At 43.2% G+C, this 26279-nt stretch overlaps 2 protein-coding genes across 3 annotated transcripts in view; both read right to left on the reverse strand.

The window, feature by feature from the left end:
• Window positions 1-1164: 1164 nt before the first annotated feature.
• CYP26C1 (cytochrome P450 family 26 subfamily C member 1) lies at window positions 1165-10735 on the reverse strand. Its single transcript, XM_039870908.1, has 6 exons — window positions 9036-10735; window positions 8276-8500; window positions 7532-7807; window positions 5969-6124; window positions 3556-3885; window positions 1165-1545 (listed from the first exon to the last, which is right to left on the reverse strand). Exons 1-6 carry the CDS (start codon window positions 9519-9521, stop codon window positions 1165-1167), a joined length of 1854 nt encoding a protein of 617 aa, XP_039726842.1. The 5' UTR covers window positions 9522-10735.
• Window positions 10736-10855: 120 nt separating this feature from the next.
• Window positions 10856-26279, reverse strand: part of EXOC6 (exocyst complex component 6) — a 170036-nt gene continuing 154612 nt past the window's right edge. For both annotated transcript variants that reach the window (XM_039871724.1, XM_039871722.1), the window contains exons 21-22: window positions 13193-13305; window positions 10856-12093 (exon numbers count right to left, since the gene is read on the reverse strand). In XM_039871724.1, the coding sequence (XP_039727658.1) occupies window positions 11961-12093; window positions 13193-13305 (246 nt within the window). In that variant the 3' untranslated portion in view covers window positions 10856-11960. The remainder of the gene's footprint in view (window positions 12094-13192; window positions 13306-26279) is intronic.

The raw sequence follows: 26279 nt of genomic DNA on the forward strand, positions 1-26279 counted from the left end.
GAAGGGACATAAGTGATAGAGTGTTGGAAAGCACTGGCCTAGTAGTCCAGGAGCGTCTTTGGCCTCAGTTTCTCCTCTGTAATAGAAGAGGTGGAGATAGTGCCCCAGAAGGTCCCTGCAGCCAGCTACCAGATAATTTGCCGCCCCGTTCCCAGGGCTATTCTATGCCCAGGAGAGAAGTCTTTGCAGCCTGGATCACAGGCTGCCCCAGCTCCCAGACTCTCTTTGGGTATATTCTGGGGTAGGTCCTTCTGGGGGTCTTTCCTGGATGTTCCCATGCCTTTCCACCAGGGAGCAGCTGATCAGCTAAGCCCTAGCCTCCTTGCTCAACTGCTGCCAGGAAACTTTATTTCTTGGCCTTCCTGTTTTACCAAAAACTAATATCTCAAACCTCTCTGATTATGTCTCAACCTCCCATGAAAATAATCCAGCCTTAGAAAAATCTTGGTGTCCCTATTCTCGCCTGTACAAATGGGAAGATTAAGCAAGTTCTTGAAGAAGGAATTTTTCTTTTAAGAACTCGCCAGCAGAATCCGGCGATGCTGAGCCGCTTAGAACCCTGGAAGAGTTTTAGTTCTGAGTTTCCGCCAAGACCGGCAGAGTGGCCACAGCGCTCGAAGCAGAGGCCAGCTGCCAGAAGGCCTTCCGTTGGGCGCCTTCTCAGCATGTCTTTCTATGGCCGAAAGCCAGGCAAGGGATGCGCTCTGGGCGGCCCCGCTTCCTCGCAAGGGTTGCAGATCGGCCGTGTATACTCTGGGTCTCTGACACCGTTCACGAGGCGCAATCCTCCTCTCGGTCCCACGATCCACGCACCCTCCGAGGTTTGGCGTGGAAAGGCAAGGCCGCGTAGCTTCTAAGGTAGATCCGTTCCTTCTATCCCTGCTTCGGGCTCCTGGGAAGGGCTTAAGGGGCTTCGCCTACGACCTTTCTTTCCTCAAGGCGCCGAGCGCACAGGAGGCACCTTCTCACCGGCCAGGGCGCTTCTAGTGTGCCGTGACAGTGGCTCGTAATCCCTCTCCCTCTGAGTCCGGCACAGAGACTCATTCGGTTCCCGTTCGTTGAACGAGTGAGCAAGCGCCTGACCTGGCACGGGGGAACCACATATAGGTGGCACTGCGAGTGTAGCAATGCCACTAGCCCAGTCATGTCCCGCAGCGCTGCGGGTCAGAGGCGTAGCCCATCTCGCGCTGCCGAAGGTGCAAGCCTGTGGAAAAAGAGCCTCAGCCCGTCCACCGGATGCACGATGGGCACTGTCTGCATGGCGGGGAAGGCAGGCGTGGCCAGCTCCCAGCGCGCCGTGCGCACCAGCTCCACCGCGAGCAGCTGGAGCACAGCCTGCGCCAGCTCCTGGCCAAGACAACTGCGCGCACCACCGCCGAACGGGATGTAATGGAAGCGGCCGAAGGCACCCTGTGCATCCTCTTCGCCCGCTGAGCCGAAGCGCTCAGGGTCGAAGCCCTCGGGCGGGCTGCGGTACACCGCGGCTGTCTCGTGCGTGTCCCGGATGCTATACATCACGCTCCAGCCCTTTGGGATCTGGTAGCCCTGCGGGGAAGTGAGGAGACCCGCCTGACCACGAGGCACCTGGAAATCCGACCTGAACCGACCCTCCACCCCGGGTGCATCCAACAGGCTTCTGAAAGCAGGCAGGGACATGCATGTAACCCGGAAACTAGGAGACAGAGCTGCGTTCCAATCTCAGCTCCTTCTGCAGTGAGCTGTGTGACCTTGGGCTAGATACTCAAACTCTCTGAGCCTCAGTTTCTTAATTGTAGAATAAGAAAAATGCGCATTTTGTTGCGAGGATAGAATAACGGGTCTGGCATATATATTAGTGGTCTATAAATGCGATCTATTGTTGTTTCAATGTTTTGTTCTTATCTTTTTTTCTTCTAACATTAGATCAGGAGACCTAAATTCTAGTCCTGCACCTACCAGCTGCCTGGGCCGGAACAACACAAATGATAGGGACCCCTATTCCTCTCTGATCAGCTCAATTATAAAGCTCTACACTGAACTGAAAAGTGCCTCTCTGTCCTCCCCATCCATCAGCTGTACAATAATAATGTTCAGGTTTGGTAGCTACGCTTTAAGAAGGCGCACATGAGAATTAAACTGAGGAATCCTTAGAACGTCGGAAGGCAGCTTTCATGTTCCCTCCACCCACTTCCGACTTATAACTATTTCACTTTTTGAGATCTCTTCTAACCCCCACTATCCTGCTTCCTTCACCTGAACAGGCTCCAGGGAACCTATTCAGAGGCTCTCAACGGGTGGAGAAATCTATGAATCGATCACCCAGGAGCTCTCTTTCTCTCCTCACTGGGCTTCTGTTTTCCCATCTGTAAACTGGAGGATAGCTAAAACTCTTGCCCTCTGCTCACCCTGGTACACCCATGCTCCTCTCAGTTTCCCTAAGGTCTTGTAGGGCACCAGGTGCCTGCAGAATGAAGTCTGAATTCCAAGCTGCAGCATCCAAAACACTTCAAACACCTCACTAATCCACCCACCTTTGTGGAGGCAATTCCCATCCTAAGGCTTTGCCGCTCCAGCTCAAATGCCAACCCCCCAAATGTTTTAGTTTTATTCAGCACTAGAGATCACTCTTCCTCACACAACAGTTGAGATGAAGCTGTCAGCCCTAGCCCCCTTTCTCTCTTCGATGAGGTCCTCTGGGGCGGAACCCCATCCCCACGCTGCCCTGGAACCCTGGTGTGTAACACACCATGGAGTTTTCCCTGTTTAAAGGGAAGAGGTGCTGGCTCTGCCTAGGGCCTCCCAGCGACTGAGCTGGAGGGAGAGGGGCTGCAGCCGCAGCAGATGAGGCAAACACTATCAGCTTGACTACACTAGAGCTCCAATACCAGATGCTGCCACTGTGAGGAATAGCTCTGTCTCCACCTGAAGAGTCAGAGCTGGAAGGGACCAAGACAGCTTTCTTCCAGAGGGAAAATGGAGGCCCAGAGTGAGGTGAGAATTGCCCAAGGTCTTAAAGAGATGGAGCTAGGTCTACACCATAACCTCCTTGCCCGGCCCAAACCAGCCTGATCAGACCATTAGGAGATTACAATCCATATTTTCACTGTCCCTTTTTCTGAAATCGGGCCTTAGCCAATGACAGATCGGTTCCTTGATCTCGTGAGGACTGGGATGCAGGACAGTGTGTGGGGAGCTCTCTGTTCTCAACCCAGACTCACTGGCTAAGAGGTGGGTGCCGCGCGGAGAAAAGTATGTTTTTATTCTAAAACTCATCTCTAATTGAGTAGGCCAACCTGCACCGCTGCCAAAAGCAGAGAATGTGGGGTCCCTAACCTTGTCGACTAGCCAGCCAGGCTTACGCCTTTCAATCGTGTTTCTGGGGAAATGAAACAGGGCTCAGCCCCTTTTACAGGTGGGAAAGTGGAGGCTCTGAGAATGTAAGAGGAGACCCGCCGTTTTAATCCCCCCACCCTTCGCCGGCCCTGGCCCAGCAACAGAGGGCCGGCATGGGGGGAGGGGCGGCGGACCGCAGGAGGCCGGTGTGGGGCGGGGGCGAGGTGGGCGCAGCGCACTTACGTCGAGCTCGAAGGTACGCAGCGCCGTGCGGTAGCCCCCGGACACCGGCGGCAGGAGGCGCAGCACCTCCTTGACCACGCAGTCGACATAGCGCAAACGGCCCAGCGCCGCGAGGTTGAGGTCCGGCTGGCAGCTGCAGTCTGACCAGGGCCCTGCACCGCCCCCCACAGCCCCGGGCCCGCAGCTGCACGCGTGCCCGAGCCCCTGCTCCACCAGCTCCTGCTGGATTTTGCTGATGGTCGTAGGGTGCTGCAGCAGCAGCAGGACGAGGGATGTGCTGGCACTGGCGGTGGTGAAGAAGGCGGCGAAGAGGAGCTCCACAGCTGACTCCTGCAAGATAGCCCCGGCGGCGCTGAGTCTCCATCAGCGGGGCCCTGGCCTCCTGGCCCCAGGGATGAGACGTAAAGGGCCCAAACTGACCGCTGTGCAAAGGCTAGAGAGCCAGGATGTGCCACTGTGATGACTACGTGCGCATGCCCTGGAGTGGATTGAATCCCAAGTCTGCCATTTGGGAATGCCACTTTCAACAACGGGCAAAACTAGGATCTAGCCGTTTGCCTGAGGAAGGCTCCCAGAGATAATACTAGAAGCTTATTCTTTATGCTATTCTTAGTACTTTAAGTGTATGAACTCATTGGATTCTTACCCCAGCCCCGTGAAGCATTATTATTGCCCTCCTTTGACAGGGTTGGAAACGAGGCTCCAGAGGGTGCTCAGGGTCCCAACAGCCATTAGTCCTAGCAGTCCAGCTCAGAGCCCAGTGCTCTTAACCGCCTGGTGGTATCTGTAACCCCAGCTGGGCATCCTGACCATGACTGCAGTGGAACCGAGGGAGGCACCTGCAGCAGCACCTCCAGCCTCACACCAAAGCAGGCATCAGGGCTTCTTCCTCCTACTTAGTGGAGTGGTCCCAGTGAGTGACTAAACCTTTTCCTGGAAGGACAAAGGAGGGGCCTAGGATCCGTCCTCCAGGCCCTAGGCCCCATTGCCTGCCTCTGCTTTCCCAAGCCCCCTGTCTTCCTTCTTGGCAGCATTCAGTTTGTGTTTATACACTGATCTGTGTGATCACAGGATGAAGATGTACGCCTTCCTTCCTGCACCTCAAGGGCAGGGGCTGTGTTTTGATCACATCTAAGTCCCCAGTCCCAGCACAGAGCCAGATACCGACTAGGTACATAATATTTGTGGAATGAATGATTTGATCCAAGGTTAACTGCCTGCTCTGAACAAGATGGGGAGCCAGGACAGAGACCTTAAAGCCCCAACATCCTCCCTAGGCCTACCCTGCCTGGCCTGCCCTGAATGCCAGACCAGAACTGAAGATTCCCAGGCAACAGGTCTTTTCCTGAGAACCTGGGACCGCCCTCCCTAACCCTTTCAAGGCCGAGGGATCATCCACTCTGTTCCATACCACTTCCCTTCACCACCCAGAACTGTTTCTACCCATGGGCTCTCCCAGGACTCCTGAGTCCATTGCTCATCTACTTCTAACCCCCTTGAATTTCCTAGACTTTACAACCACCCAGGAATCAGGGTAGAGGTTATTAGCCCCACCCTCAGAGGCAGATGGAAAGGGGAAACTGAGGCCCAGAGAAAGGATAGGAGTTTGCTTTCGGAAGGGCTGAGGGGTGCTGGACTCATCGGGGGAATCATTTTGTGAGTTGTGTGGATGTCTGACCACTGTGCTGTACACCTGAAGCTAATGTGAAATTGTATTGAATGTCAACTCTAATTGAAAAAAAAGGGGGGGGCCGAGGTGTTCCCATTTCTGACTTTCTTCTGCCCCACAACCTCTCCACGCTTTTTTGGGTTCTCAAGCAAGTCCTGGGGCCATTCCGAAGTTTCCTCCATTCCAAAGCTTACTTCTACCTCCACTGCACATGCTCTATGCGTACATGGGGAGGGGTTTCAACTCTTGGGGAGATTTGGCAGTGTCCAGACACGCAGAGGTGCCAGGTGCCAAGGTGCCTCATGGGAGGAGAGTACTGGTTTCTGGAAAGAAAAGGGGAGCTTCCAGGAGGATGTGGAGTTTGACTCTGAGCCTTTAGGGTTTTTAGAGAAAAGAAGTGAAAAGGACCTCATAGGCAGGGGGACAGCAGAGGCAAAGGTATGAAGTGACAGAGATGGAGAGGAGAAGCAGTACTGTTTGTGCCCAGAACCTATAAGGAAGGGTCAAGGATCTGTGCCTTTAATGTTCCTACTGAGAAGGATGGCAGCTGGCCCAAGGCCACAGAGCTAGTGAATGTGGCTGAGCCTTGACGAGAACCCAGATCTCCTCTTTCCCCCTCACCCTCAGGAATGCCTGTTGCTTAAAGTGGGGCCAAATAGGACACTGATCCTAGGATGTAGTATGTGTGTAGAGACCTGCCAGGAATGCGAAAGAGGGGAGAAGGAGAAACCTCCTGCCACCTACCTTCAGCTCCTGCACTGAGAGCTCATGGCCCAGCTCTCTAGTGCTGTGGATAATCATGGCCAGGGCATCACCTGGCTCTCCAGCCTTGTCTTCATGAAGCTTCTCTGCAATGGCCTCCTCTAGGTGCCGATGCAGTTGGTTGCGAGCCCGAATGCCCTGATGCATGGGGAGAGAGGGGAGGTGGGGCAGGAAGCCTGAGCAGGCCAGGCCTAGGTACCTACCCCCAAATCTTCTCAGGGCTGCTCTGGCTCTGCTGAATTCCTGATGTTAACAGTTTCTCAGCTTAGCTCCATGCCTGATACATAGTAGGGGCTCAATAAATGCTCAGGAATTTGTTCACTCTTTCTGCACACCATTCTCTCCTGATTATCACAAGCCCCCTTTGAGGCAGGCAAACAATTGCTGTCATCTTGAGGGGAGGATGCTGAGGCTCAGAGGGGTCAAGGGATTGCCCAGAGTCACACAGCTATCAGTGCCTATGCCAGGCACAAAGTCATGGGGGTAGATTCAGCCCATGGCCCTTCCCCTGTACTGGGCTCAGGCAGGAACAGTGGGCACCAGTACAGAGAACAAGAGACACCTTGATGTACCCAGAAAAGTTCTGGCTTAGAGGACACAATCGGATGTTTCAAGCATTAACCTCTGTAAGGGAGTAGGCAAGAGGCCCGGGATGCCCCTCCACAGTTCAGGAATCAAGCAAGCACAGCAAAAGCATCTGAGCACTTGAGCTTTCATAGCCAGAAGAGATGGGGTTCAAATCCTGCCCCTACTAGCTGCATGATCTTGGGTAAGTCATTTAACTTCTCTGAGCTTCAATTTCTTCATCGACAAAATGAGAATACTACCTTGCAGGCTGAGAGGATTAAATCAGGAAACGTATCCAAGGTGATCAGCTCATATAATGCTCCTTTATAAATATTATTTTTATTCAGGTAACTGAAAACCAGAGCATGGGCACAGTGAGAAGCCCCAGCTCAGGTGGAAAGGAAAGGAAGAATGAGGTTTCCTAGCTGCTCTCTGGGCCCCGCCCATCGCTCTGCAGTCTGGAGAGGCTGTGATTCTCTGGTCCGGAAACCAGCCGGCCAGGGGCCACGGGCGGGGAGTCCGCACCCACCCCTCTCCAACGCGGGCTGGCGCCGGCACGGGCCAAAGAGGTGTCTGCAGCCCTAATGCTCCCATCTGTTCCGCAGCCATTCGGGCTTCCAAAGGGGCGTTAGAGGCCGGCCAGAAGGCTCTGCTCTGGGGAGGGGCTGGGCAGACTGATCGAACGCCTGCCACCGAGACCCAAAGTCAGGAGGCCCGCGGCTGCTGGGGCCGGGGCATGTCGCATCAGACGCGGCCCAGAAAAGATATGTGGTCCGCCTCGGGTTGCACAGCGAGTGAGGCCAGAGGCCAGCCCCCGCGCCCACCGCCACATTACGCTGCCTCCCCTCCCGGGGCCGTGCCTCTATCCCCTAGCAGAGGTGACTCATGCGGATTCCCGAGGTAGCTTCATCTTGGTCTGAGAGACCCGCTCACGCTGGGGAGCCCCAAGCGTTACGTCTGGGGCTGGGGCGGCAGTACCTTGCGCAGGCCGCTGAAGGGCACGTCCAGGGGCAGCGAGAAGAGATTCTCCACGAACTGCTGGAAAGTCCGGGCCAGCTCCGCGCACTGCGCCTCGTCCAGCCGTAACCCTAGCAGGATGCGCGCGGCCATGCGGAAGGTGAGGGCTTTGGCGGCCTCGTAGACTGCGACAGGCCCGCGGGCGGTGCACCAGGAGCGCACCTCCTGCCGCAGCGCCCCCTGCAGGCGAGGCACATAACACTCCAGCGCCGTTCGGCTAAACACTTGTGCCAGAATCTGTGGAGAGCATGAGGGGTCAGCCCTGGTCGCGAGTCCATCCTCCTCTGCTCGCTTGGCGATTCCAGAGGAGCCAGAAGGTCAATTTTGGGCCCTTCCTCCTCTTCTAAGTGGCCGGGACCTAAACGTGTTGGCTTTTGCACTAGACATTCCCTCTAGTTCTTCTCTGATGTACACAGCCCCTCCCATCCAGCCAGGTTCTAGCTGCCTCCCTCTTCAAGTTTTCAGCGCTTCTGGTATCAGTTACAAATGATCAGAGATGAAAAGACATTTAAGTCCCAGTCCTGGCTGTATAAACCGAAGCCGGAGAAGGTAAGGGACTGGTCCAAGGCCATCTGCTCCTTAGCCAGGGCGTCCTGGTAAGGTTCACAGTGTAACTCTAACACCTAACTCCGGCCTGACTCACAGCAGGTGCCCGCGAACCGCGGATCTGACGTCCCGACAGCCCCTTCTCTGGTTTTCGCTCACCTTGCGCCGCTGCCGGTGTGGCTCGCCAACCGCACCGAGCAGTGTGTGAGAGCCCAGTAGGATGTGAGCGCTCTGCGGCCACTGGCTGCGCACGAGGCGGTGCTCGCCCAGCAGGATTGTACGCACGTTCTCCGCGCCGCTCACGCGGATCACCGGCCTGCCCAGCAGGTGCGTCTTGAACACCGTTCCGTAGCGCTCGCGGCGGGAGCTGTGGAAGCGGGAGCCCTACGAGCAAGGAGCAGCGACGCGGGCTGGGGCCGTGGGGATCTGTCCACCCAACTGCCCCTGGATAACCACTCTCTGCTCCAGGCTGGCGCATTATTCTACAAAAGTCTTGAATGAGCCTTGCGACTACCCTATGGGAATGTAGATGCCCCTGTTCCCATTGGTGAGGTAAAGAAACTGGGGCTCAGGATGGGGATGCGAGCGCCCAAGGGCTCACGGCTGAGACGCACCCCTGCCTCCAGGTTCTATGCTTGCAGGATACAAGGTGATATGCTCCTCAGATTACTTCCTGGACCCCCTGTGTTCACCCCCATGTTGCGCTGGGACGTGTTTAAATCACGCTGGGGAGAACTCCGGTGACAGCCGGTCCTTTCGAGGGAGCAGCTGGGCAAAGGAGAGGGCAGTATATACTCCCCAGGGTCCTAGGCGCAGAAAGACTGGCTACGAATCCTGGGAGCATTGAGAGAGGGGAGAGTCCAGTGGGAGCCAGGGAAGAAAGGGGCATATTGAGGTGCGAGAACGACGGACTGCTCACCTGAACCAACCAATGCAGCGTTTCCCCGAAGAAGGGCCAGCCCATGGAGCCCTTGGGCAGAGGCAAGGCGGAGGCTCGGTCTCGGCTTAGCGTCCAGCGGAGGGTCCAGAGGTGCTGGGCCAGGCTGAGCAGCAGACCAGCGCACAGAAGAGCAGTGCCCGCCGCCCCCAGCACCGACAGGCAGCTCAGCCCGCAGGGGAACATAGTGAGTCTGTGGGGGCCAGGCCGCTCAGAGCGCAGGGGGAGCAAAAGCTCGGGTGCGAGCAGAACGCCGTGCTCACCTGTTCTGTCCGGAATGGTCCTGGGGCTTGGGAGCCAAAATTGAGAGTTATAACCTCGGAGAAGGACTTCGCTCTTAAAGCAGGCAGTGGGAGGCGGCAGTGACCACGCGCCCTTAGGGAACGTGCCTGACTCAAGGCTGGCGCTCACAGGACATTCCCTAGCGGGGATGCCTGTGGCCTCGGGACCGCTCACGCCGCCGAACATTCGCGGTCACCTCCCACCTCCTCCCGAGGCCAGCACTCCTTTGATTGAAGCAGCGAAGGCGGGCAAAGAGGAGAAACTCACCGGTGTTGCCAACCTGGGCTGCAATCACAGGGGCTGTAGACCCTCACCCCACTCCTCTTTCTCTCCTCCAGTCTGTTAACCCTTCTCCGCCCATCACAGACACATTTATATAGATACTGGCTCCCTCCCTACGGACTAATCCCGATTCACACGAGACGCGCCCATGCATATTTAAAGCGCTCCACAGACTAAGGACAGGAGGCGGTGGGCAGCGGTGCGGTGCATTCACCAAGGGGATAGGGGCAGGGCGTGGCAGCCGCCCGGTGTTACTGGTTGCTCTCCATGCTGACTCCAGGGCGGGGCCTGTGGGATCTCGCCAGAACTTCCCAGTTCAACGCAGGAGCTCGGCGGTGGGCAAACCGTGAGCACCGAGCTAAAGCGCATTCTCTCTGGGGTCCCCACCCGGGAGTTTCTAGATACCCCTTCCCCTCCCAGAGCTCCACGCCCAAGGGCTGGGGTTTCTGCCATTTGTGTCTTTTTAGGGGAAATTGTGGTCTTCGATGCCTGCCTCTGCATCATCGCAAGCGCCTACAATGCGAGCCAGGGTCGAGATGCTCCGACATCCCCCACCCCTTCTCGGTTTCTGATTTACCACTTCAGGAATCCTTCAAAATGGTAGTGTCATCGCTGCCCAAAGCCCACGAGGAGCAGATATCCCCAGGCACATTTTGGGTCTCAAGGACCGAATTCACTCGTTTACAAGGTTGCTTGTCGGGCTTTCTGGGTCGCCTCTAAGGGCTCCAAATGCTCCAGGACTCGCGCGTCACTGTTCCTACAGCGCAACCAGAGGGATGGGGAGGTAAAGTGCAGGGTCCTTGTATTACTGAGAAGAGTAAAGACCATCAGAGGACCCATAGTGGTTTGCTCCAAAACAATGCAAAGGCGGTGTCTCTCCGAATCCGGGAAGTCTGGGGAAAGCGTGCGAGGGGGGTTGGGGGAGGTGGGGGTGGTGGTGAACAACGAAGTCCCGAATGCCCTGGTGGGCTGGGAAAGACACGGGAGAGGCGCGGTCACGTTCTAGCCTTCAAAGAGAGCTAACTGTTCACCGCTCCTCTTGGAACTTGTAAGAATTACCATGTTTTCCATGTAATAGTTTTTAAAGTGTGAAATACCTTAGGATAAAAGATGGTCAAGAGGATAAATATTTCCTTTGTGTTGGTGACAACCCCCATTCCAATAACTAGGGAATAATACCCTTTCTGAAGGAAGTAGTTTTAAATCGGGAAACTTTGAATAGATACAACAGCAACTCATTTTCAACGACTTGCTCAACCTTTTTAATTTTTCATCACAAATCAAGAAATGTACATACAATTCTTTACACTTATTTTACAAAGTCAAGGATAATTTTCTAACAGGCATGAATCCCGAAAATGCAAAAGGAATATTCAGCATAAATACAATGAAGAGAAAGTAAGGATCAGACTGCAGTTACCATTTGGACCACAGTAGTCTACATGAAGGAAAAAGTACATTCATTTTAGGTTTTCCAGAGTTCATTTGTTTTGGCTGGTTTCCACAGTGAAGATATGGTACTGAGATCTGCTATTTGGAGGAAGTAACCTGACCCCTGTGGTAACTTGTGTGTGTAGGAATTTATCTACCCTCACACAAGCTGCACCTGAAGTGGTTAGCTCCACTTTGTTCCTGTCTTCTCTTTTAACTTGAACCAAACCAAACCAAATACATTCTAGAATGGGTTCAGCTACAAACAATATAGACAGAAATATAACCCTGCTGAACAGAAATAATATTAAATCTTTAGATAATCCAAACACCTGTCTTCATATTCAGAACGATTAAGTGAAACCACCCAAGGAGAACAAATAATTTATTCTTACTGAGTTAAATCAAGTTTGAGTTCAGGGACCTTTAAAAATTTTGACCTTTGTCTATTTCCCCCTCAGAATCAGCAGAATTACAAAATTTTTGTCACTTAAACCACATTAAGGTGAAAGTAAAAGCTAAAAATGAGAAAATGACAGTAAAATACTTCCATATCAGACATGATTGCATTCCAAAACCAGATACTGAAAAAAGAAAAATTCAAGTCTGATTTAAATAAAATACTTATGTAGAGAGGCATAAGTTTTTCTAACATATTTACAATCAGTTTCATATACAATTTTTGACTTGATTTTATATATTTTTAAAAGTGAAAAATTAATATCACATTTTCCATATATAAAATAGTATTTAAAAATTCATACAAATGATATTCTTGTTTAAGCTCCCATCAGTTTCTCTTTTCCACTGTATTTTTTAATTTTACAAACAAATTACTGTTATAACCAGAGTCTGTTAGAAATCAACGTTGAGTCATAAACTTGATGTCACTGAGTGCAAGCGATGTGAAGTCTATGTGTGATGGGACATACCATTCACCAAACTTCTCAGCTGTTTCATGACAGTCTCTATCAACTTCTGTTTGTCTCGATCATTCTTCCTGAACTGAGCAAATATGTTGTTCTTTTTGCTAGTATCCTTCATCCTAGAAACATATGTGAATGAAGAGCTTAGTAAAACGAAATCAATAGCTACGCCATCACAAGTAAAATATCTTGGCATGCTCTGAATTATATCACACTAAACCCTATGCTTGAAAAATATATTTCAAAGGAAACAGGTACTAATAAAATTATGGAAATAGCAACCACATAAAAAAATAGCGGCTTTACATTCTATATGAAGTGGTGTTTTTGCATTAGTATGTAAATCTAAAGTATGTTTTCTAATATTATACTATTTTCTAGTATCATTCCATAAAGTATGCTAAAATACATACCCTCTATGAACTCTGCAAATCACATTCATAGCAAGACAAGGTGAAAGGAAAAATGACATTAGAAAATTTAAAGCAGCAATTTTTTGGCCTCAGTGTTTCATAGTATTGTAAAATAAATTTATTTTAAATGGTTGCTTTTTTCTTCTCAAATATACCACAGATATTTTGAAATGTGGGAAAATGATGTACACTTATAATTCAAAAATTGAAAAATTTAATAATGATACTTAAAATGAAGTATGATTACGTAAAAAGAAAATCTGCCTCATAATCTGAAGGAAAAGTAACACCTAGACTTGTGTTATTTTCAATTGGACAAGATGTACCAATAAATGTCCTATTACTTCAGTTTTTACTGTAATATTTTTCAAATCACATACTTCTCTACGTCCAAAGAATCCAAGTCCATAACGGTAGGATTTTGATAGCACTCACTGGTGGCAAACATTCCAATTCCTAGCCACATTTTACAAAATACCTTCTTTCCTATGTTTATAGTATTTTTTCAAAAATAATTCCACTTCTCACTTGTCTCCAGTAAACCTATTTCTAAGACCAATTAAGCCTGCTACTAAGTATACAACAGGAAAATGTTTTGTTCATATCAACATAAGCAGCAATCTCATGAAACTACACCAATACTGAAGGGCAAGAAAGCAGCTTATGTTTTGGTCATTAAAATTAACTGAGCTTTTAAGCTCCCTTTAGACCTTTCTCTTTTGATGAAAAATCACTAGTTCTTCAATGATCACCTAATCACAAAATGCTAAAATCTTATACAAAAAAGTTTTCAAAATATACTCACTTCTCCAAAAGAGTAAGGGCTGTATTTGGATTCACCCGGAGGTACTTAGAAGCTGGCTGTCCATAATCAGCTAGATAAGTAGACCAATCCCAAACCATAAACAAGTCAAGGAGCTGAAGAAGATGGGGAAAATGTTAAAGCAATTTTTGACTATTTACCTGCAGCTAATACATAAAGTATATGACATTCTTGATCCATTTTAATATGACCTGCTTCTTAGACAAAGAGAATAAACTTAATCAAACTTCATTAACTATATTTTATAACTTTATACTATCTTTTTACTTTTGAAATTACTAAAATTGTCAGGAGTTGCTTTTCTAATAAAATACTTGATTGCATTTCCAAATAATGGTAAAATAATGAAAACACTTAATATATTAACACTTGCACTGAGGTAGAGATTTAATCTTTATACATTATACAGATCATACTGAAATTTAGTTAATAAAGGTTGATGCTACTAACTGAAGAATTTTACAGAACTTAAATTGAACCTTTTCTCTTAGAGGTTAAGTATGTTTACCTTTCTAAGAAGCCATTTGCACCTAGATTTTCCTAAAGTAATTTAAACCAAAAGCTCAGATAATCTCAATTAAGTGCATTAAACAACCTCTGCTGGATTCTCCCTGGTGATAGATCCTCCGTAGTATTATGAAATGAGAGCTTCAAGACTCAGCATGTTAACTCTAAGAGATCATTTTGTATAAACAAACAACAACAAAAAAGAAACCTTCTTGTTTTCTGTAGTGTTTTAAAATTGACTATTCGCTTTATAATCTCCAGTTAGAATTGTTGTCAAATATGGAAGTAATCTTTTAAAAGCAATGCCATGCCTAAACCAAAGCACCAAACTCCTTATCCAACTTTAAAACCCTAATCCCCTTTAAGCCATTTAAAACCAACTTCCTATCCCCATTTGAATTGTTTCGGAAAGCTAAATGCTTTACTTACTACCTTCCTTCAGTTTTTATATTATTCCTTTCTTTCTTGTTTTAACTCACTTTATACATAAAAAGTATATTGCTTTTGCTTTCAAATGAAGGAATTATTTGCATTTACTCGTAGGATATGTGAGCCAACCCACTGTGAGAGAGAAAAAAACTCTGGGGTGATTAAAACCTAAAGAAAGGTTATAAGAAACTAACTCTTCTTTAGGAAGGTAATGGACTTGTCTCTTTTCCCATCCAACATACTGCTATTAATAGAGAATTTCTTGTAAAAAGAGAAAAATTCTATCATGAAAATGTTAACTACTAATATGAAAAGCCATTCTATTTTCTTTCAGACAACTGTCTAGGCCATACCAAAATTTAATACACGGATACAGAAACTACATTGACATAATGTTAAAAGAATATACTATCTAAAAAAAGAAAAAGGAACTTATTTAAAGTTCTGTGTAATTTTTTACTATTGCAACAAATACATTTTTGTCTCCTTTCACTAGGAGGAAAAGCTCCTTTCACACACTCCGATGGTAAAAATGTAAATTGGTGTAACTTCTCTGGAATGTGATTTTGCAATATGTGTTTAAGAACCTTATAAAAATGGCCATTCTCTGATTCAGTAATAATACTTCTAGGAATCTAATTTCAGGAAACAATAATAAAGGTGAACAAAAATTTATAAGCAAAGATATTAATCTCAAAAATGTTACTTGTGTTATCAAAAAACTCAAGAAAGAAAAAAACTAAAAATAGCCTAAATCTCAAATTTAAGAGAATGATTAAGCAGTGTGGTATATCTAAAAGAGAAATATCATGTGGTTATTAAAACTGATGTCTACACAGAAATTTAAATAGCTTGGGAAGATGCTTATGATAACGTGCTACTAAATTACATAAAAACTCTTTAAAAAAGAATGGAAGAAAATTTGAGAAAATGTTAAGAATGGCTGTTATTTGTGTGATGGGACTATGAGTGACTTACAGTATGTTACTGTCTTCTTTATTTTCATAATATTCCACAATATTATGAAACTCTAGAGTTAGAGTTGTTAACAAAAGCATCATTTTGAAGGATTCTTCTCTCAGGTCATGTATGTGTTTGCACAACTGTGTGTAAGCATGCACACAGTCAGCAGAAAGTAACACTTAAAAACTGTATACTAGCTGTAATCTCCCTTTCTTTCCAAAAGGCATGGCAACATGACCTTTGGGATTTGCAAGAGGAAGAGGCTTTAAAATAAGTCTGTTTTTCTCTTGTGCTGATCTACCCCCAGGTGCGAAAGGAGGAGCCCACTTAATTAATTTAAAATCTACACCAACTCCAACTGGTTCTTTTACACCACAAAAACAGACTTTCCTAGATAAAAAATACATTATGTTTACAATTTTCACATATTGTCAGACACTCATACACAAATATCTTATCTCTAGAAATTACAGGAACCACAAAATTTAAACTACCTGCCCACATGTAGACAAATCTAATCTACATGCTTTCAAACTTACATTAATATTTTATAGAAATACATATTGTATGAAGTTAACTTACAGATATCTGTGGAAATCTGCATATATTTGCATATTAATGGCCAAGGAATGCATTAGCAATGTGGATTAAAGGGCCAAGGATCTACATAACATTCATTTATTCATTCAACAAATATTGACTGCCCACCTATAACTAGCTAGCCTCTGTACTAAGCACCAGAGATATAGTATTGAACAAGACAAAGTCTCTATTCCAAAAAAAGTTTATATTATAAATAAGGAAAGTAGAGAGGAAATTAACAAGGAAACAAATAATATTTTGAAGTTAACATCAAGCAATTAGAAAGAAAAAAGAAATCACACAAAATCCCTGTAATTTAAACTGCAGTAACACATGAGGAAGCTATCAATATAATATTAAGTAAGGTAGAAACTACTGATTTATGTAGGAGCTAGTGACTGCTTATTCTCAGCCCATGAATCCAGTGGCTGTAAACTTGACCACCTTTTCAGTGTCTATGCCCCAAAGAATACATGGATATAGGTAGAGAGGAAATATAGGGCCAACAAGCATGCTGATCTTATATTCTGATTTCTCATTTCCATGTGTGTAAAGATCTTTCAAATGCATAATACTACATTTGACAAGTAAGTAGAAACAAACTTCACAAAGCTAGGAAGGAAAACTTGTGTATTCAACAGAGCATAACTACTTAGTGGAAACTCAAGAAAAAACTGCCTGATTGATGATGCCAGATCACTATTGCAAGTTTACTTGGGAGCTTTTTTCTTAGGCTTCATGAATACAAAACACTAGCACCCTATAGACTACTTTGGTTTTATGCTGACAGCTCTCTGAAAAAGGCCACTGTTGGCCTGCAGGCAAACTAGGACTGTGAACGCAGTCAACTGACTTGTCTCCACCTCTCTTAGGCTTTTCCTGGAGCACGAGTAAAGAAGACGGATTCCTTCACGATAAAGCACTGGGTCTAATGTTGAATGAATTCAACGTTCTTTCTAAAGAAAGAAACACTAATAGTTCTGAATGGTCTACCAGTATCCCTTATCCATAACAATTATACAGTCCTTTTTCACTTTTTAAAGTACAGTTTTATTTTAGTGAAAGATGTGACACAAAACTAGGACGTTACTTTTGGGTCCTACCTAACACTATGCCAGGCCAGATTTATGGACTGATTCCATTTCTATAGGCTGCTATTCATGCCTGTTTTGACCAAGATACATGATCTATGGTCTCTGGGATGGTTTAAAAAGAATATGACTGCTCTGGAGCCAGAGTGTGATAGGAAGGAATGAGGAAACTGGAGTGATGACAGGTACAACAACTGACACTCACCTTCACTCCACAGAAAGTCACTGCCTTGGGGACTGCCACTCACATTCAGTCAAGTTTCACAGGATGCATTACGTCCTTACTATTAAAACCTAAATTATGGAAACCTCACTTCTGTCTCAAGTTTTGTTTCCTTCAGGTGGCAATACATAAATAATATATTTGTTATTAATCACACAAAATCTCTGTCTTGTAAATAAACAGTAAGACATAGTCTCAACAGATGAATTTATTAGTTAACACATACCTGAAGTTCAAAGATGTAGATCAAATATGAACAAAAACAAAAATCTCCCCTAGATTATCCAAAAGCAATTTTACAATTACTTATTAAAGGATAAAGTCAGGCATATTATAATGAAATTGGTATTAAGTTCTATAAATGGGTTGTTCCAATAGTCAAGTAAAGTAATTCCACCTTAAATCCTTTTGGGAAGTAAGCAAAGTATGGATCATATAAAAATGAACAGCAAAATAATGTGCCTCAGTTCTATCTCATCATGATTTATAAGATTATCTAAAATTAGTATCCTAACTTTTTTTTCATCAAGGATTCAAAAATACCCTTCATAACTAATCTGATAACACGCAGTGGATTTATGCCAATATTTGTAAGTGAGTTATAAGTTTCACTTCCTTAGCGTTCCCTGTGTGTGTAAAACAAACAAAAAGATTCAGCTTAAGGAAAGAAATGGTTGCATGGGTGGTCCCATTTATATGCTCAAAATAGTTGAATCACTTTAGAATCACTGAAGAATTTGTCTGTGTCATCACGTTTAGCTTGCTGACAGTTTCCCATCCCAAGTCTCACTCCAGATCGACACCCAAGAAACTTGAGGGTCTCAGACCTGTTGAGATCACTTTGTGCAAATGACACAATGAATCTAGGCCGACTTAAAACCATTCTATGGAACTCAAAGTGACTTTTTGCCTTTGTAAAAGTGAACCCAGAGTGCCAGGTCATTTTTTTCTTGAATCTGGTTTAGCTTTCTTTGTTTTGGGTCTTTTGGGTCTTGCTTTTGAAGCACCTCAGGGGCAGTGACCCAAGACAGAAGATAAATAAAGTTAAGCCAACCTCAAGAGAAAAGCAATTGGGGATACCAGGTTTGCTTTTGTAAATGCGAACAGTGACCTGGGGGCTCAGGGTCAACCTTAGTCCCCCAAAGTCCCTTTTCCAAACACCAAATCCACCTGGGACCTCAGAGTTGCTTTGCAGATTCCAAAAGTAAACCAGGAGATCATTTTTCCTTTGCCTCTGAAAAACAAAGCCAAAGCAAGGGTTCCTAGAGTGCTTCTGAGATTTAAACAACAAAAAACCTAAACCATAATACAGCTTTAAGGAAGAAATATAAGTCATTAGGCACTGGAGATTCAAGGAAAAAAGGTCTTAATAAATTATCCACAATGGGGAAAATACAAGTCCTTCTTCTAAATAGATGTTGAAATCAAATGACGAGCTCCATATGATTTTTAAAACACTTGGTTTTACTCCCTTTCCAGCTTTCTGAAAACACCACATTTGGAAACTCTACATGCAGCACCGAAAAGAATTTTAAGTAGCAGCCAGTAAAGGACTAGGGCAAAACTACAAAGCAGCAGTACTGTGCCTCCACCCACCTCACTTTTTGCCCTCATGCTGCCTTTTGGCTCTCTGATACACCTGACTCGTAACCCATGACCACCCTCTTCAAACGTCCCATCTGCCAAACCTGCTCTCTGCCAGCCTATGCAAGGACCAGGGGTGAGCTTTGAGCACATTGTGCGGCAGAGATTGTTTAAAGGTATTGGTCTTTTCAAGTCACTTCACTCAAGGGAACTGTACAAGCAGCAGAATGTTCTTAAAGAATTTTTGATGTTAAGCTATGTAGTAGTCCTAGATAACTACTAGGTGGGTTTGCAATTTGGGGGAAAAAGAGGCAAAAAGTAGAATTTACATAGTTAGATTTATATGCATCCATAGTTGCTTTATCTTGAATTTCTGGTCACTATCATGGCCAAAATAGCACAGATATATATGTCATTCTCAGGAACAATCACGTTTAACTCCTGTTTTCAGTTCTGGTGATTACCTCAATATCTCTAAATATGCTTATTTTTCTAATTTTTTTTTTAAATCATCTTGTGGCTATCATATATAAGGGTTTATCTTACTGATATCACCTTCCTATTTTTGGAAGGCTATTACAATTTTTCTCTATTTTTGCTTATATAACTTTAATAAAATTAAACTTCTATTTCTTGTTATACCTTTACAAATTTTTTTTGAAAACCATCTTTGAGATATATTTCACATATCATACAATTCTTCCTTTTAAAATACAGGTATGAATTCATAGTTTTGAGTTTATTCACAGAGTTGTGCATCTCAATACATTTTAGGATATTTTTGTCACTCAAAACAATCCTATACCCATAAGCAGTCACTCCCCAAATAGGGGTCATACAACACAGTCTTTTGTAACTGGCTTCTTTCACTTAGCATAATGTTTTCAAGGTTCGCCCATGTTGTATTGTGTATCAGTTTCCTTTTATTGCCAAAAAATATTCCATTGTATAGATAAACCACATTTAGTTTATCCATTCATCAGTTAATGAACATTTGGGTTATTTCCATTTTTTGGCTATTATAAATAGTGCTGCTATGAACATTCTATACAAGTTTTTGTGGGAACATATGTTTTTATTCCTCTTGAGTATATAACTAGGAGTATAATTTGTTATATAAACTTTTAAGAGTCTCTTTTGACTCTCCACTTAGTAATATAAGAATATTAGTATCTTATATAGTTGAGTTTTTAAATAATTCTTTTGGCAACTGGGGTTTAAAATATTTAAGTTATGTATCTGAACTCAAATAACAATAGGTATTTAAAGTTTCCTAAAAGTTCTTTATGAATGCAGAAAGATGTTAATAAATTAAAAAGAATTTTTTATCCTCTATTTCTAAAAGACAAAAAACCCTATAATTATCCAAAAAAGGTAAAAAACAAACAAACAAACAAACAAAAAAACACTTCAGATAGTACCTTCAAGTAGATTTACCTCAAATGCAGTAGATCCTTGAACAACATGGTTCGAACTGCATGGGTCTACTTACATGCAGATTTTTTCCAATAAATACTGTAAATATATTTTCTCCTATGATTTTCTTAACATCTTCTATTCTTTATTGTAAGCATACAATATATAATATATATAACATACAAAATGTGTTAATCAAATGTTTATGTTACCTACTGGTAAAGTTATCCAGTCAACAGTAGGCTATTAGTGGTTAAATTTTTAGAAAGTCAAAAGATATACTCAGATTTTTGACTGTGCGAGGGGTGAGTGACCCCCATGTCGTTAAAGGGTCAACTGTAGCTGAGTGAGATTTTGGTTTTTATAATACCTTTACATACATAAATGGCTTGTTTTCCTTTAGTCATGAGAGTACCTGGTTCAGCTTCCTAATATTGTAAGATGCATCATGCACTGAGTGGTAGTACTTACCTAATTACCCAAACCAGAAATCTGGATTCAGTTGTGTTGACTCTTCTCTCCCACAACTCCTGCATCTAATTTACTACCAGGTTTTGTCAATATTTAGCCTCCTAAGTGTTTCTTGAATTGACTTGCTTCCTACTTTCCATCCCTACTACTGTCTTGGTTCAGGTGTCGTAAATTCTCCCCTGCACCTTTGGTCTTGCCTATCCCCTTTGCCTCTCTCTTCTAATATACCAGATCCATCAACCTTCATGCCACTGCTGGAGAGATCCAGCTAAAATACAGATCCAATCACACCATTCACTTGCTTAAAACCTTCAGTGGCCTCCTCACTCCACAAGATAAAGTTTAAGTTCTTTAACATGATATGCAAAGCTATCTTGCACTTGATCCAGTTCAATCTTTTTTCGCTTCCTCTCCTGCCTTGTAATTTAAGCCCCTAAAGAAGAAACTCTCATAGTTCTCCTATAAACCATGATGACCCCCCAGGACATTTATCATTTTCTTCTCTGTGTGGAGTCTCCTTCTCCTCCTTCACCCAGGTAACTTATTCCATAAAATCTACGTCTGGATTCACCTCTCTCAGGAGGCCTCCCCAGACTCCTCTGGTTGGGTTAGCTCTTCTTTCATGTCCTCATAGCACCCTCCACATATCTCTTTCACAGTATTTTTCACAGTATATTGACATCATGGATTAACATGTCTGTCTACCTAATTAGGAATCAAATATTAATTAATTCCTTGTGTAGCTGGGTAACTCATGGCTACCTCAGTACTATCTCCTTCCAATATTCCAAGAGCCAAAATGCCTTTTCTTCCTCCTAAAAATGTACTTTGTAAGTGCTTTGAAACTGGTGACTTATTTCACTTAATATCTGTATCTTCATATTGGTCCAGGTATATAGTAGGCACCAAGTAAATGTATGTTAAGATGAACTGCATAGGTTACTTTTTTTAAAAATTAGTTTCAAGTACATTGGTTAGACATTTATATAGTTTATGAAACGGTCCCCCAATTGGTTTTCCACTTAGCCAATATATTAATGCTAACTACATTCCCTATCCCATGCTCCCCATCCCCACAACCATCTATCAACTACTAATTTGTACTTCTTTATGCATAGGTTACTTTTTGACACAGAATTTTATGTCTACATTGAACCCATATCTTATACTAATAAGATGGCTATGTTGTTATTTGATTTACATGTAAACTATTAATAAAGACATCTCTAAATTTTTAGTGATGTCTTCTTATTATTCTGAAAGGCAGACTAGTCCATTTTATTGACTGATTTAATTTGTGCTATAGAATATTTCATAACCAAAGTTCTTCTGTTGAGATTACCTTTTGTAAACCAGTGGTGCCACAATCTAATATGTTAAACAAACATTCCTGGGTCATATATTTAAATTCTGTCCAGATTTATTACATCATCTGCCGCACTTATATAATAGGTAGTTATGTAATGACTTTGCCAATGAAGCTCAGACTTCCAATATTAAGGACATCAAACCTTGAAACTCATGATCATGAGAGGTGTTTACTAGACTTTCAATTCTCTTTGATGAGTCATTTTGCTTCACTGAAGCAATGAAAAAATAAGATCTACTTATATAAATTGACTTTGGAAGAATTCAAACAATAAAGAAAGACAATATGGATTAGCTAATGAAAAACAAATGTACACCAACATGTCTATATTCCTGGATATAGTAGTTGCTTGGATGAAGGAAGCCAGATTATGCTGGGGTTTCTTTACTTATTCCTTTATAGTACAATTATTAAGAAGAAAAAGGAAGAGAAAATAACCACTTCTTAGAAATTTGTAAAAATCTAAGTGGATATTCCTCTCCCTTTCTCCCAGGGTTGTGATTTAAAATAAGGCAAATGAAAACTTGGTGAACCTAATATCTGGATTAATTTAGTCTTCAATAAAATCGGTCACACGTATTTTACTCTTAAAATTTTAGTAAGTCAAATAATATAAGTTAGTTATAATTTGCCATTGTTTATAAACACTGACTTCTGGCTTTCGAAAAAAACAAAACTAAACTAAAATTATAACTAAATACACAACCCCCAGAGGCATCTTATCATTTTTTAAAATAAAACTCAGGCCATTTGAGATAAGTGAAACATACCAAAGCCATTAAATCCTAGTTTCCTCAAGAGTAAAAAGGATGGATAGTTTCTCTGGTAATACCTTAGCAGGCAGTGACTAAGGTATAAACCTCAGTTCTAGTTCTTGCAAGAAATCTTTGGTTGAGTAGGGAACTGAATTTCAGATACATATCTCATTTGTTTGGCTTTCTATAGATAAGGCCTCAGTTTTATGTCCTAGAATATAAATACAGACCTTGTACCATTTGCCTTGGATTCCCAAAGGAAAGCAGTTAGTTAGACTACCATACTTAGCATGATGAAAATAAGGATCTTTGTGGTCTCTATGAAATACAAGAATATTACAATATCTTGGTGACTATTTGCATTTAATGGGTTTTGCATCCTTACTCATTTCATTTCCTTCTAATCTTAGATTTTGTAATCCTTACTCAATTTTAAAGATACGTATTTAGTTTACTTTTCTGGAACCCAAAAGGTACTTCTCTTACTCTAGACAATTTATTAACCCCTAATTATTGAGTTACTTGCAGATCTGATTTCATATGTAATTACTTTTTGTCAGGTATAATAATTTGCATGATAAACATGTCAGACCACTTGCTGCTTAGTTTGTTTCAACTGCTAAATTTGGTTTTCCTACAGCCTCAAGGCATAATTAAATATGAAAAAGAGGGCAGTTATCAAACTTTACTAAAGCTAATTCATTAAGGTAGAAGGAGTACATAGCATGTAGCCTTGGCTTTCTTCAGAGCCTGATACTTGAGTGCTTACTTAGTAACATTTCTGGGACAAGGTAACAGTGACAACACTGTGACATTCTGGCTAATGCAAGTATCCACATGAACTTCAAAATGGACAACAGACAAACAGGATGCAGCTTAGTTAAGAAGCAGCTATTGGAAAAGAGCTACTGGCATCACACCTTCACTACAGGTTACAGCAGTCAAATACAAAAAGAGAAACTACATAAAAACAGCAGGAGAAGGACTTATTTTCCTGGGAAGATAAATGCAGCCAGTGGAATTAAGCAGATTGTGACCTAAGTCTTACAATGCTTGCATGATGTGAATCTGCACTACAGGAGTGCAAAAAGAAATCCCTACCTGACCTCCAGATAACCTAAACAGGAAATTAGGATATTCCTAAGCAAAATAGGCTGTGTCATCCTGCTAAGATAATTGTTTCCATTGACACTTTGCATAAACATCTTACATTAGGCCACCATAAAAAACTCAAGCCATAGCATCTCTTCTTTGTAACACATGAAACAGAACCTGGCCCAGTGCCCTCAACACAGTTGAGGAGGTAAAGTTTGTTGATAATTAGGAAAAGAAGGGGAGAGAGGGATAACAAACAGGTAAGAAAGTTGGAAGCATTTTTTAAGTACTTTTGGGTTAGTTGAAAATAAATTATTAGCAAGAATATGGGGTAATTAAGAGAATATTCAGTGATTTCAAGGAAATATTCAATGAACATTGCAATTTAAAATGAGTCAGCATTTTTTCTCAGAATAATTTTTAAAAATCTGTTATTTGGTTATGGTGCATCAGAATAATAGAAATCTGCATTATTTGGCTGGGAAAAATCAAGTTCCTCCAATGTCTCATCTAATCAATATTCTATGAATATTATTTGCTTACTAATTATCCCTCACTTAGATGAAAAGTGCTATTTCTTACGACACCAATAGTTATCTATACACAGGACCTATTAAATTCCCTCACAATTTAGTTTAAAAAAAATCAAGCTATTTTCATTTTGAATTAGTCATTTAAGGGAATTGTAAACTTTGGGTCTCAACTTCCTCTTCTGTAAAATAAAGGGACTGTGTTTGCATGTGACAAGTACTCTATTTGACATTAGCAATGAAAAGATTATGATGACCCAGTCTTTGGATACAAGGAGTTCATAAGAGTAATAAAGAGATATTCACACAAACTTAATTATAAACTAATATGCTATTTACACTGATAGAGTTATGTGTAGGTTATTATTATTAGAGCAATTTTGTTTGGAAGTGAGAAGCAAACCCAAGAAAGGATCTTAGGTATTACCCAAACTGGGTCTCATAAGGGAGATGAAATCAAGGGAAGAGTGGTATTTCAAGAAGATGGGACAGCATGAGAAAAGGCACAAAAATGAGAAAGAGTTGTACTTCCAGGGAGTGTCATGTACTTTAGTGTTGCCAAATTGAAATATGAGGGAGTAGTGCAAGACAGGCTCAAGAAAGGGATGGGGGACGGGTCATAAAAGGACATGTATGCCTGGTTTAGGAACTTGGGGAATGTTTTAAACAAGGAAGCTCAGGTGGTCAGATTCATCACTTAGATATGTAACTCCAACAGCTCTGTGAAGAATAGATTTAAGGAGAAAACACTAAAGGCAGGAAAAATAATTAGGAGACTTGTAATAACCTTGAAATACACTGGGACAGACAAGTAGGTAGCTAGGATAGAGAGAAGAGGATGGATGGACAGATAAGTAGTAGGCAGGTAGTCAAGATGGAAAGAAGAGGATGGGTATGAAAATATTTAAGAGAAAAAAATTCCAAGGGCATGATGATTGATTAGATGTGGGACTCGGCAGAGTGGTGCCATCAACCAAAATAAAGGACACAGAAAGAAGATATCATTTGAGAATGAGGGAAGATGACATATTGACAGCTTTGGCCACATAAGGTGTGGGACACACATCCCGGTGGAAATGTCTACCAAGCAACTGGATGTATATCGGGGGGCAAACAGTGTTTGTGCTGGAGATATGATGAGAGTGTATGAGTTCACTCAGGTAAAGTGTATAGAGAACAGTGTTCTATGGACAGAAACCTGAGGGATACCATCACTTAGGGGGTAGGAAAGAAAGCTGCAAGAGACAGAAAAAGAGTGTTAGAGTATAGCCTTTGAAGAAGAGAGAATTTTAAAGAGGACATGATGAGCATTATCAAATGCAGCAGAAAGAACCAGTAGAATAGAGGTTAAAACATCAAAGGCTTTCCCTGGTGAACTAAGAGAACAGTGTTTCAGCAGTGTGACAACGCAGAGTAGTGGGATGAGGAATGGATGATGAAATACGGATAGATCTATTACAAATCATTCCTTTAAGGAATCTGAATGCAAAGGAGAAGAAGAGATTTGAAATAGCTAGAATGAGACTAGAGAAGATATTTTCACTCCCTTCTACCCTCCTCTCCCCTCTCTTCTCCTCTCTCTCAGACAGGAAAGATTTGAACACGTTTTTAGGCTAAGATAGTAAAAGGATAAAGCAGAGGAAACAAAGTTCCATAGAAAAGATGAAGTTAAGGGCATAGAGAGCCTTGAATAAAAACGTTACCTATCATCTGAGTCCGAAGGAAAGGAAATGAAGATGAGTGTGAATATAGATAAACTGATTGCAAAAAGCGACAGTGAGAGATTGATGATGATAAAGATGAATGAAGAGGCTCAAGAGGGTTTGGAGCTTTCACTCAAGAGTGGAAGAACAATGGTCTATAAACAGAAAAGGGGAACTAGGAGAAAACCAATCTCTCAAGCACACTGTGGAGCACGTTGAAAGAATGTGTAGCTACCACTAGAGAGGGCTACAGGGTTAGCAGTATCTTCAGAATTCTAGGCCAAGGAGGTGAAGAAACATTCTGCCCAACCGTCGAAGCTGTAGGGCCATTTACATCAGAATAGAGGTGTA

This window comes from Pteropus medius, unplaced genomic scaffold (genome assembly GCF_902729225.1).
Source record: "Pteropus medius unplaced genomic scaffold, Ma_sr-lr_union100, whole genome shotgun sequence".
Taxonomy (NCBI): domain Eukaryota; kingdom Metazoa; phylum Chordata; class Mammalia; order Chiroptera; family Pteropodidae; genus Pteropus; species Pteropus medius.

What these genes read in the sequence shown, in the direction of transcription:
- CYP26C1 (XM_039870908.1), bottom strand. Translation starts at nt 9,521, where the DNA reads ATGTTCGGCGGCGTGAGCGGTCCCGAGGCCACAGGCATCCCCGCTAGG. An exon ending in CACACCGGCAGCGGCGCAAG is followed by an intron (nt 7,808 to 8,275) that starts GTGAGCGAAAAC and finishes TGCTCTCCACAG; the next exon opens with ATTCTGGCACAAGTGTTTAG. An exon ending in TCTCAGTGCAGGAGCTGAAG is followed by an intron (nt 3,886 to 5,968) that starts GTAGGTGGCAGG and finishes GCTATCTTGCAG; the next exon opens with GAGTCAGCTGTGGAGCTCCT.